Source organism: Crotalus tigris, unplaced genomic scaffold (genome assembly GCF_016545835.1).
Source record: "Crotalus tigris isolate CLP2741 ecotype Arizona unplaced genomic scaffold, ASM1654583v1 scf7180000017631.5181431, whole genome shotgun sequence".
Classification (NCBI taxonomy): domain Eukaryota; kingdom Metazoa; phylum Chordata; class Lepidosauria; order Squamata; family Viperidae; genus Crotalus; species Crotalus tigris.
In genome coordinates this window covers 2,562,952-2,583,153 of record NW_024096525.1, presented here as the reverse complement: position 1 = coordinate 2,583,153, position 20,202 = coordinate 2,562,952, and the positions used below count along the sequence as shown (strand labels likewise).

At 44.7% G+C, this 20,202-nt stretch overlaps 1 protein-coding gene across 1 annotated transcript in view; it reads right to left on the bottom strand.

Annotated features, from left to right (window-relative positions):
• Window positions 1-19,193, bottom strand: part of ADAMTS15 (ADAM metallopeptidase with thrombospondin type 1 motif 15) — a 38,406-nt gene extending 19,213 nt beyond the window's left edge. The window contains exon 1 of the mRNA XM_039334535.1: window positions 17,960-19,193. Within this exon, the coding sequence (XP_039190469.1) occupies window positions 17,960-18,967 (1,008 nt within the window). The 5' untranslated portion in view covers window positions 18,968-19,193. The remainder of the gene's footprint in view (window positions 1-17,959) is intronic.
• Window positions 19,194-20,202: the final 1,009 nt, after the last annotated feature.

The window sequence follows — 20,202 nt, the reverse complement described above, 5'->3', positions numbered from 1 at the left end:
AGAATCTCCATAGACATCTAGCAAAGAAATCTACAGAGACTAGACTTGGACTACAGGAGACACAGGGAGAAATGGCCATAATGTCCATAATTGTGAAAAGAATTAAGACTGCATAGTCAGGATGTCTGTAAAACAATCAGCAAGAAGGTCTAGACATGGTGTGATCATCACCAAACCATTCAAGATAAAACTGATCCACAAAAGTCAAAGTGAAATAGCACAAGGGTTATGTGCTAAAGATTTCTTAAGTGCTATTTCTGATCCTTCTCAGTATAATGAGGAAAAAATGCTTTTTCTCAAAGGAAAAGAATATTTTGGTGAAACATTTATCGGCATAGGAATCCTGAAAATGACCTTGAGATGCTTGAGACCAATTGTTTTTTTGGTACTATTCCAACAATCTTCCATCTTCCCAGTTGTCCATACTTCAGTTCAATCCCAAGGGAAGCCATCATCAGTTTGCAACCATAAAGTAAATTTGGACACATCATTACAAAAAAAAAAAATTTGAAAGAATATTAAAGCACCCTGAGAATGAAAAAGAAAAAAAAACAGGAAGCTAAGGAAGAAAAAAACTGGACAGATTTTGTAAAGGAATTGACTACATGAAGCATTAACATCATCAATCAGCTACATTTTCTGCCAAAATAGGTTCACGATTGACATCCCACTGACTAAGAGACCTCTTTCACGTTTCCTGCAACAGGCGAATGAATCAACCCCCAGCGGAATTATGTCTAAAAATGTAGCCAGAATTGCTCCATGCACCTTTGCTTCCTTCCTCTTCTCAATGGTCATCTCAAAAATGCCATCAACAGGGAAATGGAGGCAGGTTTACATCATCTTTACAAAAGACACATCTTCTAGCCAGCACAATCCTTTGTGGTGGATGTAAATCAACAGAGCAGATGATCTGGCGTTCAGTTTTGGAAAAAAAAATAAAATTAAAAAGAGGAAGCTAAACTGTCTGAAAAGCCAAAAAACATCTTCTCCTAGGCAACTACTGATCCTTAACAGGAAGCTAGCCGTATCGCTCTTCGCATGGGGAAATCAGATGGAGAGAGTCTTTGAGTTTTAAGCCAACATCCGGATAAAAAGGAATCAGTTGAACAGGATTGAAAGTTCCCAGTTTGGGAGGACCAAGAGTTTTTATTTTAAAAAGAATGTATGCTATTGTGTATTCTACACTACAGCTAGATGACAAATGGCTCAAAGTTCACAATGTAAACTGTTTCTTTATTTACCCTGACTCCAACAGATTCATTCATTCATTTATGTCATCAGTGGGTGTTGTAAAGGATTGCAACCAACAATATCATCAAGGATAAACCTAAACAAAATATTTAAAAGAGATCTCTCGGTGAGTCATCCAGCCTCCTGACCTGCAGGCCCTGGGACAGTTTTGAAACATTTAAAATTCATAAAGCAATCATAGAAGATGATTAGGCCCTGCAATCTGACCTTTATAGTGTGCCTTAAACATCAACGTTCTAAGGAAAACTTTGACCTTGACAACCTTCCCAAGCCCAGTAGATGATGATGATGATGATGATGATGATGATTTTGCAGGGACCTTGGTGGTCATCTAGTCCAATCCCCTGCTCAGGCAGGAAACCCTATACCATTTCCGACAATTGCTGTCCAATCTCTTCTTAAAGACTTCCAGTGTTGGAGTATTCACAGCTTCTGGAGGCAGGTTGTTCCACTGGTTAATTGTTCTAACTGTCAGGAAGTTTCTCCTTAGTTCTAGGTTGCTTCTCTCTTTGGTTAGTTTCCATCCTTGTCCTGCCTTCAGATGCTTTGGAGAATAGCTTGACTCCCTCTTCTTTGTGGCAGCCCCTGAGATATTGGAAGACTGCTATCATGTCACCCCTGGTCTTTCTCTTCATTAGACTAGACATACCCAATTCCAGCAACCGTTCTTTATCATCTTTGTTGCTCATCTCTGTACTCTTTCCAGAGTCTCAACATCTTTTCTACCACAAGATGCCACAAGATTCTTCAAAGAAATGGTGTTTCATAACGGTGTACGGCATAAAATACAATGCAATTATCTCAGAATCTCCAGCTCTGTTCTGAGATCTAGATCACTAACAGGAGAAAGGATAAGGATAAGGAAAGCTGTACCATACTAAGCTAAACTTTTGCCACCCACTTTTTAGCTTCAACAAAGCAATCAGTTTTACACCCTGAATCACCACTCAACATTAGGAAGAGTTCATGGTCCAAAAATGTTCACCCGTGTCCACAGAATCATTACTACATCGCTACTCTGTCTTTATGACCCTTGCCACCAGACCAAACCATTTTGAAAAGGAAACACAGGCCATAAAATGTGGCCTATTGCTGGGATATAAGACTGCAAAATTTCATGTTTCTGAAGCTCTTGCTGCTAATTTGGAGTGCTCCTTAGACAGAATGAATGGAATGGCATACAATTAGCTACCAGAAAGGGAACATTGCAGAAACATTCTAATAAGCAGCAACTGCAGCTGGTATATGGTTCCAGTTGTGCAGGAGCAGGTATACAGCCACCCAGTATGAAGTTTGTTCTAATTATGTGTATATGAATATATAGTCCTGAGTTTTAAGAGGGAGAAAAAACATCACCCAGCAATTTGCAAAAAAGAAAATCCTAAAGTTAAGTTCCAATATCTCGGTTTAAATGTACAGTAAATACTAGGAATGCTCTCCTTCAACCCAATTCCCTGGGTGAGATCTGTCAATCAAGTAGATAGTATTGGCCTTGATGATAAAAACCCTCAGCTCATATCCAGGTCAGGATCCCACTTAAAACTGCAAGAAAACCCTCCACTAATATACACCATATGTTTTGTAGCACTCCTAATGTGTGCATTTTGCTCTGTTGTTTCTCAGCCAAGAAACATTCTAAGACGAATTCTAGCAGAGACTGAATTATGTGGCCGTTGGTGCTGCAGTTGTCCCACGGCAGATGTTCCAAGCAAAAGTCCTGCTGGAAGTAACATTTGTTGGCCACAGGTGGTTTACGAAAAGATGCTAAGCTCATCCATCACAATCAGCTTCTCAGGACATGAAGACAAGGACACAACCAAACTTCATACATAACATCCGATATCTCCTTATGCAATGAGATGACTTGGAAAATGCAAGGATATAATCCCTAAGAGAGTGCAACACAACAGGACCTGGGGGGCCCAGAGGGGGGCTCTCACCACTGGAGGTGGCTGACCGGGTACAAAATCTCATCCCCATCCCATCCGTCTCTTGGCCCTTTTAGATGTGGTTTAAACACAGTTTTTAATAATATTTAAATGTTGTCTTAATGGAGATTCTCAGTCAACCAGGTAACGGTTGTCCCCAAGGTGCTTTTTCAAAAGACAGCTGGACTTTATTTTTGCTTGAAGACGTTTCGCTTCTCATCCAAGAAGCTTCTTCACTTCTGAAGAACAATTCTGAAGGACTAAAGAAGTTTTTTTGGATGAGAAGCAAAACATCTTCAAGGAAAAACAAATGTCTCACTTAACAACAGAAAATTTGGGGCTCAGTTGTGGTCGTAAGTCAAGGGTTACTTGTACAGTTTTTTTCTGAAAAAATTGAGACACTCGTGGTTTTGAGGAGATGGGGAAGAACTTTCCACCTCAGACATGTCACTTGACACAAGATACAATCAATAGTATTCTGGCTTTACTTCTTTGCCAGCCTTCCTCCCTAGCTAATAATTTTTTGGGTGGATAGTTTCAGCGTTATTTTTTCCCCCTTAAATTAAAAATGGAGGACTGGAGAAGCCCAATACTTTTTAGGTGAAAGCAAGTTCAAAGGAAGCAGATACCTCTAAGCTCAGAGGAACTAGGTGAGATGCCAAAAAAAACCCCCTCTATTAAATATGTTACCTTGCACTTGTCCTCCCATTGTGCTAGTAACATCACCGAGCATAAAGGGTAGAAAATTGTAAGATAGTACATTTAATGGCATTTCATGATCTCACTCATCCCTCTATTCTTTATGCTTCCTGAGCAAGAATAAAATGTGTAGATCTCTTGCAGATATTACATTAACAGTGCCTGGGAATTCAGAAGATTCATTTTCAAATACTTTTCATGAGCACTTAAGTTGTTAGTTCCTGGAGACTATCGTGTCTCCCTAGTCAAGTTGAACACGTTAAAAATGTTCAGAAGGCCTCGTTTTCTTGTGCAGACTAAGCAGAGTATTTGTGGAGATAAGAGGTTATGCCCTACTTGACCCCCTAATTTGCTCAAGAGTAGCCTGTAAAGGTATCCCCATGGGGGGGGCAGTTGTTTGAGGATGGGAAATCCAGATGTAAGGCATTTTTGTTTTGTATTGTGAAAAGATTTTTGAGCAAAAGCCAAGGAGCATATGAAACCCAGCCTTGAGCTATTTGACTCCAAATCAGAGAATAGGAAGTTCACAAAGACATTTGCCTGGACATAATTGTCTACAACATGCTAAATTAGACGGGTCCTTTGACCGATCTATAGACAACTCTTCATATCCACAGATTCTTCCTACAAAATCTACGTGGATATTTTTCCAGGATCCAGAAGTGATATTTTTCCAATCGGCATTTGCCGGCATTCAGAGCAACCTAAATTATAGTACCGTAAGTCCTTGACTTACCACCATAGTAGAGCACAACATTTCTGTTGCTAAGTCGGCAGCTGTTAAATGAGTTTTGACTCATTTTACCATCTTTTTTGGCCACAATTGTTAAGCGAATCACGGCAGATGTTACGTGAACCTGGCTTCCCACATTGACTTTGCTTGTTGGAAGGTCACAAAAAGTGATCACATGTCCTGGAACACACTGCGACCATCATAAATACGTGCCAGTGCCTGAATTTTAATCACATCATCGTAGGGATGTTGCAACGGTCACGTGAAGGCCGGTCCTAAGCTACTTTTTTCAGTGCTGTTGTAACTTCAAACACTCACTAAACGAATGATTGTAAGTTGAGGACTATCTGTATTTTAAGGGCTCTTTAGACCAGGGATAGTCAACCTTGGCTCTTTTATGACTTGTGGACTTCAACTCCGAGAATTCCTGAGCCAACCATGCTGAGGGGAAAGGGAGAAGTTTCCAAGCTGAGCCATGCTAGCCCATGAATTCTGGGAGTTGAAGTCCACGAGTCATAAAAGAGCCAAGGTTGCCTACCCCTGGGAGTCTAGATCCTGTGGTTGAAATCTCAGTTCCTTTAGAAGGCACCAGGAGAGATACCCATCCAGAATTGCGCCAATCATGATGTAATATGAAACTGCTCTTAAATAGTCCATACTTTTTACTCAGAGGATGCATTGTTTTGGGATCCTTTGGTTCCAGAAAGTCTTCTAAATTTGGAATGCTTGAGCTATAAGTGCAACTTGGATTGATCTGAGAGGGGGGAGGGGAAAGCTGTTCTGTGGAAGCTAGCCAGTGCCATTTGTTTGCTTTACTTACTCATTGTCTTTCTTTTTTTAAAAAAAAAAAGTTTCCTCACTAGCTAAAAGTAGGTCTTGGCCCTTTGCCAAACACCTGCACTGACATACTGACCCACTTTCTCTCAGTGCTGGGCTAAAATTAACAAATATTAAGAGCCATAAAGAGTCACATCTTTTCTCAGAAGTTCTCAAGACCAAGTTGACTTCCACACAGCTTGCAAGATTGCCTTGACCGGACTGCATCAAACCTTCTCACTGGATCTCTGGAGGCTTCTAACTTAGTCCATTAAAAGGGTACTTAAAAGTTAACCCTGGTTTCTTTTTACGGAGATATGCTATTAAGAGGAGCAGTAAATGAAAAAGGTGAGAGGTAATGGAAAATTTTAAATCAGAAGTCACGCAACGGTAGAAAAACCCTGCCAGGTAGCTTGCCCCCATGTTAATAGTTGTAGGAATTGTTCTCAAACCATCTGAAGGGGCACCAAATTGCCTAGCAATTGAAGACAATCGGCTTGTTCTTTTTGAGGATCTCTTGTATGGAGAGCAGACAGAAGAAGGAGGAGGAGGAGGAGGAGGAGGAGGAGGAGGAGGAGGAGGAGGAGGAGGAGGAGGAGAAGAAGAAGAAGAAAGATCAGGAAAGAAAGAAAAAGAAGTTTGACCTGACATAGACAGCCTAGATTGCTTGGGATCAGGCAACCAAGGGACACCTTGTCTCTTCAAAAAACTCAAAAGATGAACACTAATCCGGATTGACTGCCAAGCAAGCTATGTATAGATTCTGTGTTGTTCTGTCCTTCTAATGCTTTTAGTACAGTCTTTGACTTCCAACAGTTCATTTAGTGACCAATCAACATTACAACAGCAGTGAAAGATGTGACTTATGACTGTTATTCACACTTACAACCATTGCACCATCCCCATGTGATCAAAATTCAGATGCTTGGCACCTGATTTGTATTTATGACGGTTGCAGTGTCACAGGGTTATGTGGTTCCCTTTTGTGACCATCTGACAAGCAAAGTCAGATAGCGAAGCCGGATTCACTTAACAACCGTGTCACTAACTTAAGGACTGCAGTGACGACTGTGGCAAGATAGGTCATAAAATGGAGCAAAACTCACTTAACAAATGTCTCATTTAGCAACTTAAATCTCGGGCTCCATTGTGCTCATGAATCAAGGACTATCTGTATAGTAAGCAACCTAGAATCTGATGAGTAAGCAGCCTAAACACTATCGGGGGGATAAATAAATAAAATTGCACAACAGAGTCAGAAATGGGGAGATGAGTGAACACAAAGGGGGGAATGGGTCCCTGTCAACCACTGCTTGCTCTCAACTCTATTGACTGACTTCAGAGCCACTTCCAGGAAGCTCACCCTTTAACAGGAGAGCCACTGGTAGGCCACACTCACTGGCTGTGCCTCTCCCAGCTTTCAAGCAAAACAATATTCCAATCTGAATTGGCCATCCCAAGAGTAGCACTTCTGCCTTCTTGCACACAATGTATGTGCTTCACCATTGAACTATAGCTCTTTGTTTCTATGCTGAAATGTAGGGAGAAGGTGAAAAGCAATAGAGGACAAACCATTCCATAGCAATTGTCCGGATCTTGACCGTGCATTTGCTGTCTGGAGAAGAAGCTTACCCAAAAACCAAAATAAAAGCAAGCAATCAAGCACTATCCCCAACTTGTCTGCAACTCCAAACTGTCTATCAATTAACTTCTCCTCTCCTCTCCTCTCCTCTTATCTCTGTGTCTCTCTTTTTAAAAGGGGAAAGTTTTGCAGCGCTGCCGTGTTTGGTGTGCCTTTTTATTTTTTGCTATCTTTGCAGCCAGTTTGCCTCTCTCTCTCTCTCTCTCCCCTCTCCCCTCTCCCCTCTTCTCTCTCTCTCCCTCTCTCTCTCTCTCTCTCTCTCTCTCTCTCTCTCTCTCTCTCTCTCTCTCTCTCTCTCTCTCTCTCTCTTTTCTAATGAAATGAGAGCTCTGGGTTTATATAACAGTTTTTGGCAGGAAAATAAATGTTATGGTATCAAGAGACCACAGATGAAAGAGTTCAAGAAAGGCAGATGTCTTTGTTGATCCAGTGCCCTCACAATAGCAATAGCAGTTAGACTTGTATACCGCTTCACAGTGCTTTATGGCCCTCTCTAAGCAGTTTACAGAGTCAGCATATTGCCCCCCAACAATCTGGGTCCTCCTTTTACTGACCTCAGAAGGACGGAAGGCTGAGTCAACCTTGAGCCAGTGAGACTCGAACTGCCGAACTGCTGGCAGCTGGCAGTCAGCAGAAGTAGCCTGCAGTACTGCATTCTAACTGCTGCGCCGCCATGGCAGCGCAGTAATAGTGCAGTAATGCATAAAGAAATGCAAGTGGATATTGTTTGAAGGATGGAATGAAGCTCTCAAAGGGTGGTGGAGGCCACCTCTGTAGTCTTCAGAGAACAGAGTCCTTGATGCTCTCTGAGCTTGGTTGTCTTCTTACAGACATTTCATGACCCAATTAGGTAACATCATCAGTGCTAGAAAGGATTGGGCTTTGTTCAACGCTTATATATTTATATAAACAGGGAGCAAAGCTCACACTCACTTCTGCTGATGATGTTACCTAGTTGGGTCATGAAATGTCTGCAAGAAAGGAGCCCACAGTTTAGCCCTGAGCTACAAATCTTCTCCTCTATTGGTACTTTAGAGTACGACTATCAAGAGTTATGACTTAAGCAAATTAAACGTATAAGCCACAGATTTGTAATTTAGGGCATTTTCATGAAGAACTCTGTGCCAGTTTGAAACCAACTCCAGATTTGTGGTTTTCTCCAACTTGGCAGCGCTCAAGAGGTAAGCGAGTTAATCACTGACTCTCTACAGCGTACTTGAAACTGCAGTAAAGCTAATGTTTTCTTTGCATTATTAAAGCTCTGCAGAGCTTGTGGCTTTCTCAGATTGGAGGAATTCTTGCCCCACTTTATCTGCTCATTTCTTGATTTCAGGCCCTTTCGGTTGTTCCCCTGGCTCAGCTCAAACTTCTTTTTTCTTTTTCTTTTTTTTGCACGCAAGACAAATCCACCCAACATGAAGTAAGACCACAGGAGGAAGGGAATGGAAGCAATTGGTTGTTGCGGTTTCTTTCATTATGGAGTAGAGGTGAGGAGAGGTTGATTTCTCCAGGGACTGAGACACTGCTAGCTAGCAAAAGAGGAAGAAAAAAAGTGGACCATCTTCAAATTGCTTTTGACATAGTAGAGAATAGAAATTATGTCAGCAAGGTCTTTAAATAAGACTGGGACAAAGAAGAAAGAGGAGAGGGGAGGGAGAGGGAGGGGGGGAGAGAAGTATAGGTAGTCAACTTACACTCATTCATTTAGCAACCATGCAAAGTTACAAAAGCACAAACAAAAGTAATTTATCAGGTCTATGACAAATTTCCATGGTCAGCTCGCCACGGTCAACTCACCACGGTCAACTCACCAAACCAGCTCACCACGGTCAACTAACCACAGCCAACTCACCACGGCCAACTTGCCAGGGCAACATCTTGGGGTCACATAATCACCACTTTCTCAGCCCGCTTCCAACAAGCAAAGTCAATAGGGGAAGCTGGATTTGTCTAATGACTGTCTGATCCACTTAACAACTGCCGTGATTTGCTTAACAATCATGGCCAATACAATTGTAACATTGGGTGCGACTCACTTAATGCCCATCTTACTTAACAATGGAAGTTCTGGTCTCGGTTGTGGATCCTAAGCCCAGGGCCACCCGTATCTTCAGCTGAAAGTGAATACGCCACCATGGCATGAAGTACCCCTCTTTTTGAGTGGCGAGAGGTTTTTAAACTTGACTGCAGAGAAGCACAGGATCTCCTCAGCTGCTAGAGTTGAAGCACATCTTGTGTTAATTAGGTGGCTTGCTGTGAAGTCTGGGAGTTTCACAATTTAAAGCAAGCACCATAAAGAAAGCGGAAATCTTTTGCATCTGGTTTGCAACAAACTGAAGGAGATGTTCTTTCTGTCTTCTCCATCCTAGCCTTGATGCTGACAGGACTTAGTTACCTCCCTGAAATTGGTGGTGGGGAAAAAAAAAAGGTTTACATTGTTGGGAGTCAAATTACTTTCTGAAAAGTATCTCAGAAGCCTTTGGAGATGTCATGGATGGGAGGAATTCATCTTCCCCACACACGATGCTGTCCCCCCAACCACTTCTCCTAGTATGCCAAGGATGAAATCTTTCTAATCCACTGATAAGCATGCAACACTACTCAATTAACATTGCCCAGTGAGAGTATTCACAAAATATACTTAAGCGGGGGGATGAGGAGGCTTAAGTTGGTCCATGAAGCTTGGCAGTATACCTTGTGTGGCCCCTGGAGCTAGCCATAAGTGGGTGGGACTCAAAACTTTGTCTCTCTATGTATTTAGAATTGAGATTTGAAGAGTAAAATCATCACAATCAGGCTCACAAACACTTGCCAACTCCTTCATCCAATCCCCAACTGCTTCCTACCCAAAACAGGAAGTTTTGGGGTGTCGTGCAAAACCTTAGAGACAGTGAGCCTTCAGTTGCTGGAAGGATGTTTCCCAACTTAATTGCTACAGACACATAGTCTATTGTGCAAGTGTCAACTCATTGCTGAGTTGGATCATTTTAGTTTTCAGGTAGAATTGGATAGGAGACTGAGATGACCCAACATTCTTGCAGGCGATAACTTCCTTTCCATAATTAGCTTTCAAGGGAGGATGCTATTCTTGTCTTCTCTCTGATTAGGTCCATGACATTCCCTCACATCACACCTCTCTCCTTCCATCCTGAAGTAGAACAGTCTCACACTTGAGCCTACTTCTCCACCACAATTAGTGAGAACCAAGTCTCCGCACCCAAGCTGAGTTAAAGGTCAATTCTCCATCCACTCATCACAACATCTAGATATCTCCAAACTTGTTGGAGATCCATTTACTGAGTTCCCAAACATATTTATTCTGGAATTTCTTATGGGGAAAAAACAAAGCAAGAAGATGTGATTTCTCATGAGGAATGAGAAGTTAGGGAGAAAAAAAATGAGACACCTTTGCATTATCTATTTCAGACATGTCAAACACCAGGCCCGGGGGTTGGATGTGGCCCGCGAAGTGGGTTTCATGTGGCCCACGAAGCCATCCTGGAAACAGTGAGGGAAGGGCCCCCGCTGCCTTGGCCCTGGCCCAGGCCAGCCAGGAGCCAATGTACAATTTTGTGGTGGCCATCTATGCTGAAACACATTCAGTCTTAGCTCCACAAGGCCATCTGGAAACAAAAGGAACCAGCCCCTGCCGTGTCGGCCCTGCCCCCTGGGTGCATGCTGGGGAGGTGTCACCCTTTGTGAGGAATGAAGAAATGGACCATGCCTTGGCACTTGCCCCGGTCCCGCCCCCTTCTGCCAGAGACCCTCAGATCTGTCCCACTCCTGCCCAGGCCCCCACAGGCACCCTTGACGCGAACGATGTAGAGCTGGCCATGCCCACCCTGGCCACACACCCCACCCCACCCCCCTGAGGGCAACCGCAATGCTGATATGGCCTTCAATGATCTATATCAAAACATTATTTTTCCTTTCTTTGTTGTGGTTACAGAAAGCAGGAAACCATTGATCTGATTTCTACGACTCAAACACAATCAGCTTCCTTCTCTGCAAAGAACTCTCTAACCAGCCCCAAAGTTGTATTCCGGTTGCCACGTTCACTTTGTTTGCAAAGTATCATGATAAAACCAGTGGGAAGCATTCTGCTCTCTCTTGGAATTGGCTTCCAGGACTCACTTGGCTAAAACAAAGGACTCACCCACTGAGTTTATAATATACATCATGTGAAGTTCCAGCATCTGATGGGCAGAGGGAGACCAGTCCAAATGTGCTGGATTTCATTTTACGTGGAGGAGAAGAGAAAAAAGTGCAAATATGTCTTAGTCTCATGTCTTCCATTCAGCACCATCATACACCAAAACACTAAGGCCAGTTACATTAATTGACAAGTCCTGCCACTCCAACCAACAATGATGTGGTTGTTTCTTAATGACCTTCCCCTCACCCTCTTTTGTTTAGCTCATGCAGCCTACGGCCCATCAGCCGTTCCCCCACCCCCTCCTTTCTCCCACCCCTAAAGTCCATTGAAACCAGACAGGGTTCAACTGGAATGGCACATGACACCCATCTTATTAGGCTTTAGGAGATATTAAGAACCAAGTTATCTAAGAGCATCTTTGATTTATTGATGTCACCATGCATTTCTACTGCTGTTTGGTCACCGTTTTTTATCTTTTATCTGTGGTTTTATTGGGGGAGGAAACTACTCCTTTTTTCATTAGTAGGCAATCAGAATTCTTCTTATGCTGGCAAACCACAAAGGGTCTTGTGGCGGGCGGATTGTGGGAGGTAAAATTTTAACTAAATGGAGGGCTAAATAAATAAAGACGCCGTTGAACTTTGGCAAAGCAATTGAACCCCTCCAAAAATGTGTGTTGGTGGGTTTTAATGAAAGAACCCCATGGAACGCAGACTGTCGGGTCTTAATAATGGGCTTATCAGACTTGGGGGGGAAAGTTAACCTTCTCTTTCGAGTTAGGATGTTGATGATTAGACAGGACAGATTAGGGAAAGAAGAGCAATATGGTGCAACTTTAGGGAGAGGGGTCAAAGTATACCTGTACCTGTAAGTTATGTGAAGACTATTGGAAGACTCTATTTTCTTCCTTTTCTATTTTTCTTCAACTTGTTTTTACTTTTCCTTGCAATTTTTCCTTTTTCTTTGATTTCTGTCTTTCCCTTTGTTCTTCCTTACTTTCTCTTGGTTTCTCTTCTTGTTTAAAAGTTTTAATAAAAATATATATACGATAAAAAGCAAAAGGTTCTACCTTCCCATGGAACAGTCAGCAAGAAACGCTGAACATCCACATCTGACCCAGGAATGCCTGGTCATTCCCTTTCACTGTAGGCTAAAAGAGAGCCAACCTATTTTAGGTAAGCAGAATGAGTAGAAGAAAGCTAAAAACCATTTCCATTGGATCAATGACTTAAGCAAACTCCATGTGTAGATGTGATTTCCATCGTGGCTGTATTAATTAAGCTGGATCTCTCCCAGTAAAGAAATCCTGACCTATATCATGTCTACATGTAGTCAACTAAGTTGGGCTGGCAGCTCAGACACAATCATCCTCAGTTTTATGACGTTCTACACCATGATATAAAAAAGATGTTGAGACTCTAGAACAGTGTTTCTCAACCTTGACAATTTTAAGGCATGTGGACTTCAACTCCCAGAATTCCACAGCCAGCATTGCTGGCTGTGGAATTCTGGGAGTTGAAGTCCACATGCCTTAAAATTGTCAAGGTTGAGAAACACTGCTCTAGAAAGAGTGCAGAGAATAGCAACAAAGATGATTAGGGGCCTGGAGGCTAAAACATATGAAGAATGGTTGCAGGAATTGGATGGGTCTAGTTTAATGAAAAGGAGTAGGGGTGACATGGTAGCCGTGTTCCAATATCTCAAGGGTTGCCTCAAAGAAGAGGGAGTCAAGCTATTCTCCAAAGCGCCTGAAGGTAGGACAAGAAGCAACGGATGGAAACTAATCAAGGAGAGAAGCAACCTAGAATTAAGGAGGAATTTCCTGACAGTGAGAACAATTAATCAGTGGAACAACTTGCCTTCAGAAGTTGTGAATGCTCCAACACTGAAATGGTATAGGGTCTTCTGTATGAGCAGGGGGCTCGACTAGAAGACCTCCCAAGTCCCTTCCAACTCTCTTATTCTGTTATATTCCATTCCTTTTCTGAAAAGGGAAGTAGTGTCTTTGAGACTGAACTTGCAAAGCTGTAAGGAAGGTAATTTTCCCATGTTGGACCCCAAACAAAGCCCAATTTAATTGATTAGTAGTAGTCACCAGCCATACTGAGCAGGTTAGGTTGGACAATTAACTTCCATCATCTCCAGGATGGCGACATTAAGAGAATTACAGCCCAGCTAATCTAAGGATTGCCTGGCAGGGAAAGGGCACCAACAAACAAAAGACGAAAACACTACGGATGAAATGAAACCTGGAAAAATAAGGAAGTGAAGAAAATGGGAATACAAGGCTTTTGATTAAAGCTTCTGTCGTATAAAGTGAGAAATCTAGATCAGAGGTGTGGAAACATCTCCCACAAATATAACTGAGTCTGTTGCCATGTATGGGAATGATAGGAACCACAAATGTTCAACTTGCGTGTACCAAGAAAGTCCTCAGTGAAACATGAAGCCCATTACCCGCTTAAATCCCAGTAATTAGAATGCAAACAATCTCTACCCACAGCAAACAGTTCGACCCTGGATGGCTCAAGGTTGACATAGCCTTCCATCCTTCCCAGGTCAGTAAAATGAGGACCCACATTGTTGGGGGCAATAGGCTGACTCTGTCAAGCCCCCCCAGAGAGTGCTGTGAAGCACTTTACAGTCTAAGTGCTGTTGTTAAATTGATATGGTGATTGATATGGACTCACAACAAACTGAGAACTTGCTTTCCTATTGGTCAAGAATCTATCACACAGACCTTTCACAAGGTATAATCAAGTTGTCAGCGTCCATACAAAAGAAGTGAAGGGTGACACCAGAGAGGCATTTTTTAAAAAAAGAAGTCCAACATCTGATTTCAGGATATACTAGGAGGAAGCTGTGAGGATTGTGATGTTTCTAAAGTATGGTGCGACTGAATGACACCCACACTCTCCCTGGGTTTGTGAAGGATAGCCCCTAAGCCTCAAATGAAAGGAAAAGAAACCACATTGCAAGGAATAGAGTAGCAAATCCTTCTCTAATTAAGAACAAATCACAGGATTTCCCTTGAAGGACAAAGAGTCTGGGCAATTAGAGAAATAGAGTTGTTTACCCCAGCAGTAAATAAATCTTCCCATGAAAAATGAGACCTCCAGGGAAGAAATGGTAAACTGAAGACAGCTCCACTAAAAGCAGAGCCAATGATGCCAGCAGAACGAAGAGCCGGCAATTAAACTGGCTTTTTGTCATTCCTCTTCAGATAAGGAGAAGACTTGAGATCACCCACTATGGCTCCATACCATTTTGTGTCATGAGGATACCATGAGACAGAGGTCTACAGTGCATTTAGAGCTCTGGGAGATTAGGGAATAGCCATCTTTTTGCTCAAACAATAGTTGACACGTTCAAAAGGACACTGGGATCACAGACGTACTTTTCTATTCATTTTCGTGAATTGCTTGTTAATTGCTTTTTAGCTATTAGGAACTTTTGAATTGACAGGTTTTACAGCGCTGGATAAATTTCCTTCAATCTTTAATGAAAGAAGTTTAAGTTCGACTTGTTATTGCGGAACAAAGCAAATTATTTTAATATTACACATACCAGAGGATATTTTTGGATAAAGGACCCTGAAGATAAAGTAAGACAGTATTTAAAGGAAATTTTGGAAGAGGAACAAGTTTTGCCAGACAAGATTGAGATTGATCTGAAAGTGGATTTAAATAATGGCAGGCTAAAAGAAAGATACAGGGGGAGAAAATGTGATGCTGAACATACAAAAGAAATCAGCTGATGTCTTAATAGTTAAAAGGGATATACAAATAACAAGTCACCTGAGTAATTTTCCTATATTGAATTTAACAAAGGAACTTGTTAAAGCTTTGGAGAATTTTGTGAGAAGGGACAAAGGAAAAATGAAGAGAAATCAAGTTCTAGGACATTATTTGAAGACACTAAAGATCAAGATTGTTAAAAGTAAAAGGGAGGAATATAAAGTTGGTTCATTTGATCAAGGTTAAAATAGATATATTGTTATCTCTGCTCACCCTTAATGGAATTTGGCTGACCAGGACTGAATGACATGGCTTTAAGGATTTATTTATGAGTAAGAAATGAGATCTAGGAAGTAGAGATTCATTTGCAGAGAAGGTAAAAAAAACCCTTTTTTTTCTAAGTTGCTTATACTTGTGATGAAGGTGGATGTTTTTCTTTATGTATTTTTTTTCTTTTTCTTTGCTATATTCTTTTTCTTTTCTATTTTTCTTTCTGTGTTTTCCTTTTCTGCAAAAAGAAAATAAATTAAACTTGGAGGGAAATAAAACCAAAAGAAGATAGTTGGAAATGCTTGGAAGAAAGAGAAAAAGCTCCAGTTGCTTTCAATTCTCTTTAGACCTTCTTTCAATCAAGGTACCCAAAAAGGCTTTCAAAAGGAAGAGGCTGCTGTATCCTGCTGTTTGAGTGAGTTCAGAAAGGAAAATGATTTCCTGGCTCCACTGAATATGTAAGAAAATAAGAGCGCTGAATAAATGAGTACATAGGAGCTTCATATAGCCCAGTTCTCTTGCTTGCTTTTTTTTCAGCCTCAGAGCAAATGTTTGTACTACAATTCCCATCATTCCTCAGTCCTGCAGACATTCCTGGGGAGCTGATTGAGCAGGGTTGTAATCACCTACAGCAGTGGTTCTCAACCTTTCTAATGCCGTGACCCCATAATACAGTTCCCCATGTTGTGGTGACTCCCAAGTGGGTGTGGCCACCAATAAGAGGGAGTAGGTCAGCTAGGGAAAAGGGGAAAAAATGGCGGACAACGTGGTTTGGCGACCCCCATGAAATGGTCGTTCGACCCCAAATGGGGTCCCAACCCACAGGTTGAGAACCACTGACCTACAGTAACTATACAGCTCCAAGTTTAGGGAAACTACTCAACGGTAATTTGAAGGACTTAACTGCTTCTGACCATAGAGCAGTTTTGTGAGAAGATCTAGAGAAAATCATAGCTCTCCATCCTGAATTCTTAATCTTTGTAACAAGAAAACCCACTGAGTCATTCTATCCAAAGAAATGTTTTGTCCTAAACTTGTTGTCTGATCAGAGGATGACCTTAGAGTTTGGGGGTAATCAGCAACCTGGAGTCTTTCAGATGTTTTAAACTTTAACCCATGTTAGGCAACAAACTGTGGAAGTTGTAGTTGAAACACAAGGCTGCCTACACTTGTTCTAAGTCAAGAGCAGAAGAAGTAGAGCTACAAGAAGCATCAAGAAAGTCTTCTAATCCACACCGATTACAGCTTGTGTACACTTCACAAGGTCTGCCCTCCCCACCCCCTTTGTTTGTCTTCCCTATAAGTGAAACCATTTATTGCCTTTACAGATGGAACTCTACGGATCGGGAGATGGTAGGTAGTTCAGCTTCATCCATGGAGCCATCAGACTGGACATCTAGCAACAGGAAGAAAGAACGGAAGATTCTGACATGCCCTTAGCAATTGGCATAGCTCTTGGTCAACAAGGTAGCCTCTTCCAATTCTGCCTTTTTCCCACGACCTGTTTACTGGTCTCACTATAAACTATGCCAAAAATGTTCCACCTCAAAACTAGGTTCAGAAGGAATTTCAGGCATGTCAGACTGACAGTCAATGTCTGCAGAGAATCACAAACGTAAGCTTTGCAGGAGGTGAGCTGCCCTGAAATGATCTTCCCAGGAACTATCCATAAGTCACTTGTTGCCTTCCCCCAGCAAAGCAAGACGTTCTAGAGCAAGAGTGTCCAACCTGGCCAACTTTAAGACTTGTGGACTTCAATTCCCAGAATTCCCCAAAGGCTGGGAAAGTGAAATCCACAGTCTTAAAGTTGCCAAGGTTGGACAACCCTGTTCCGAGTGTCATTGGCCCATAAAGCTCATCCCACTAAGTGACAGCACCCAGTTGACCTTCCCCTGCAGATGGTCCAGCTAGATCCAGTGAGCTGCGGGATGGGAGAGCACACAGAAGACCGAGAAACGTATGTTTGACTGAGAAGATAATATCGAGATGAAAGCAAAAGTCAAAACCTCTTCCATGCTGCTCACAAGGAAATGAAAGATGGATATATCCATGAAGTCAACCAGGCTGACTTACCTGGCCTCCCTTTACAAGTGTGTCCATACAAGCAATTTGTACCATCTGCCCCCTATCAAGCAGGCAAGCTTCCACTGACACAGTAGCTGGTGAAGCTCTCACTCCCTAATGGGCACATGTTTCAAGGGGTCTTGGACAGGACGTAGACCCACCCTCAACCCCCACTCCCTGCTTATTTGGAAGCTACCAGCCTACTGTGCCTTGCTTCCAGGGGGATCGAGTTTGCTACCTAAGAAAAGGCTGGAAAGAAAGCCAGGCCAGGGAGCAAGGAGGATTCCATCACCACCATCCCTGCAAAAGTGTGCATCATCTGCACCACATCTGGATTCTTACAGCGCCTCCTCCCCGCCTGGTCCTGCTGCGAAGACAGTTGCTCCAACACGGGGGGGGGGGGAGCTGAGTGCTTCTGGAGGCGGGGAGGGGCGACAGTTATCTCTTCCCCCGTCCCGCCTGCAAAGCCACGCAGCTCTCAAGGGAGGAGAGGAGCAGAAGCACCCAGAAGGGAAGACAAGGTGGCCCCCAAAGCGGCGAGGGGTCGGGAGCCCCCCTCCAAAGCAGCGGAGAGCGCAGGGGAGCGGCAGCGCCTTTCCCCGGCCGTCCCGTCCCTCCGGCCCCGCTCCAGACCCCCCCCCCCACCCTCCTCCCTCCCACCTGTTTGGTGAAGAGGATGGCGGTGTCCCAATACTCGGGGTGCTTGTCGCTGCCCTTGTTCCACTTCTTCTGCCAGACGCAGAAGTTGCGCAAGGTCAGCGCCGCGTTGTTCGTCACTTTGGGCCCCTTGTCGTCCCGCCCGATGACCAGGAACTTGACCACCGCCAGACTGATGGGGTTCTGGATGCTGGGGTGCCGGTAGAGCCGGGCGGCCGTGGCCATCAGGGTCAGCAGGTAGTGCTGGAGGTCATCGCCGTGGAACTTGACCATGGACTCGTCGGCCACCACCAGCGTCTCCACGTACCTGGGGATGGAGACGAAGCGCTTGGCGCGGCCGCTCTTCCTGGCCGACGCGGGCAGCCCCCGGCCCGCCGTCTCGTTCTGGGCCGGCTTGGCCCCGCCGCCGCCGCCGCCGCCGGGCCCGGAGCCCTTGTACCTCTCCAGGGCTTGCGCCAGGGCCGGGTGGGAGGCGGACTCCACCCCGCAGCGCGAGGTGGCCGCGGCGTGGCGAGGCGCGCTCCGCCGCTGCAACAGGTGCGCTCCTTGGCTGTTGCGCAGCGGCCGTCCAGCCCGGGTGCCGCTGGCGTTGCGGACCGGGCTGATGAGATACTCGGCCCCGCGGTAGCCGAAGGCGCCGGTCAGCCCTCCGCAGAGGCTGAGGGCGGCGAAGGAGTCCCGGTCCGAGTTGACGTCGCCGGAGTAGAAGCAGCGGCGCCAGTCCCCGGGCTCGGCCCTCGGCGGGGCGCCCAGGTAGCGGGTGGCGAAGGCGGGCGCCAGGAACCGGGCATCCGGGCTGAGGTTGAGGTAGAAATCCTCCTGGAAGGCGGCGATCTGGAAGATGGCCCCGGGCTGGGGGGGCTCCTCGGCCCCCCGCTGGAAGTACTGCCGCCCGTTGAGATCCGGGTCCAGGCGGATGGGAGTCACGATCTCCGACGGCATCGGCGCGCCCGGGCCGGGCAGCAGAGCCAGCAGGCACAGCCAGAAGGAGCCCCGCAAGAGAGGCGGCATGGCTCGCCTGGCCCGGAGGGGGAAGCCGGCTCGCCTGGGCGCCGAGGGTCACTTGCGCATCCGCCCGGCGGAAGGCAGACTCCCCCGGGCGGCTCCGGAGCCCCGAGCGGCGCCCGTTCCGCCCTCCGGTGCCTTGCTCGGCTTTTAAAGAGGCATCTTCGCCTCTTCTTCCTCCTCCTCCTCCTTGCTCTCCTTCTCGTTCTCCGCCGCCGCCGCCTCCGGGCCTTTTCCCCCCCGCGCCCAGCACCTGGCTTCTCCAAAAGGCGCTGGGCTCGTTAAGGCTTTATATACAGGGCTGTCATGTGCCAATTCTCTCCCCCCCCCCCCCCCGGACGGAGCCAAAGGTTTGTAATCAGACTTTCTTGCTGGTTTCCAAGGGGAGGTGCTGAAAGCTCTTATTGGGTCTGCCCGCAGCCACTTGAAGCTCGCGGAGTTCCGCGCTGCAGCTTCGGCACCGAATACATCGCCCGCGATTTAAAGAGGCAGCGCGGGAGCTCGGCCGGATTGCCCGAGTTTAGCTGACTGGAGTGATTCTCCCTCGCCCACCGTCCTTCCCCCCATCCTCGTTTCTTCTTCTTCTTCTTCTATCTCTCTCTGTGTCTCTCTTTTTAAAGGGGGAACGTTTTGTAGCACCTCTCTGTCTCGGTCTCGGTCTCTGTCTCTGTCTCTGTCTCTCTCTCTCTCTCTCCTCGTTTCTCTCTAATTAAAGTTTGGTTCTCTGATCCTATTGTTTTGGGGTTATGTTTTGTTTATAGCCAAATCTATTAATGGTCCCTGATTCCCACAAGTGTTGGCAAGGGGTGCTGCACATGAAGAGAGAACAGTGATAGATAGATAGATAGATAGATAGATAGATAGATAGATAGATAGATAGATAGATAGATAGATAGATAGATAGATAGATAGACAGAAAGACAGACAGATAGATGATGGATGGAGAGATAGATAGATAGATAGATAGATAGATAGATAGATAGATAGACAGACAGACAGATAGATAGATAGATCAGTGGTTCTCAACCTTTTTAATGCCGCGACCCCCAACCGGTCATAAGTCGAGGACTACTCAACCAGTTGTAAGTCAAGGACTACTCAACCGGTCACAAATCAAGGACTACTCAACTGGTGCAGCACCGTTTGCAGACTGGGACTTTTGGCGGGCTCAGCAGGGCAGAGACAGCCTGGACAATTCCTATTGGCTTTTGAAAGCCAATAGAATAGACTCTATTCAAGAG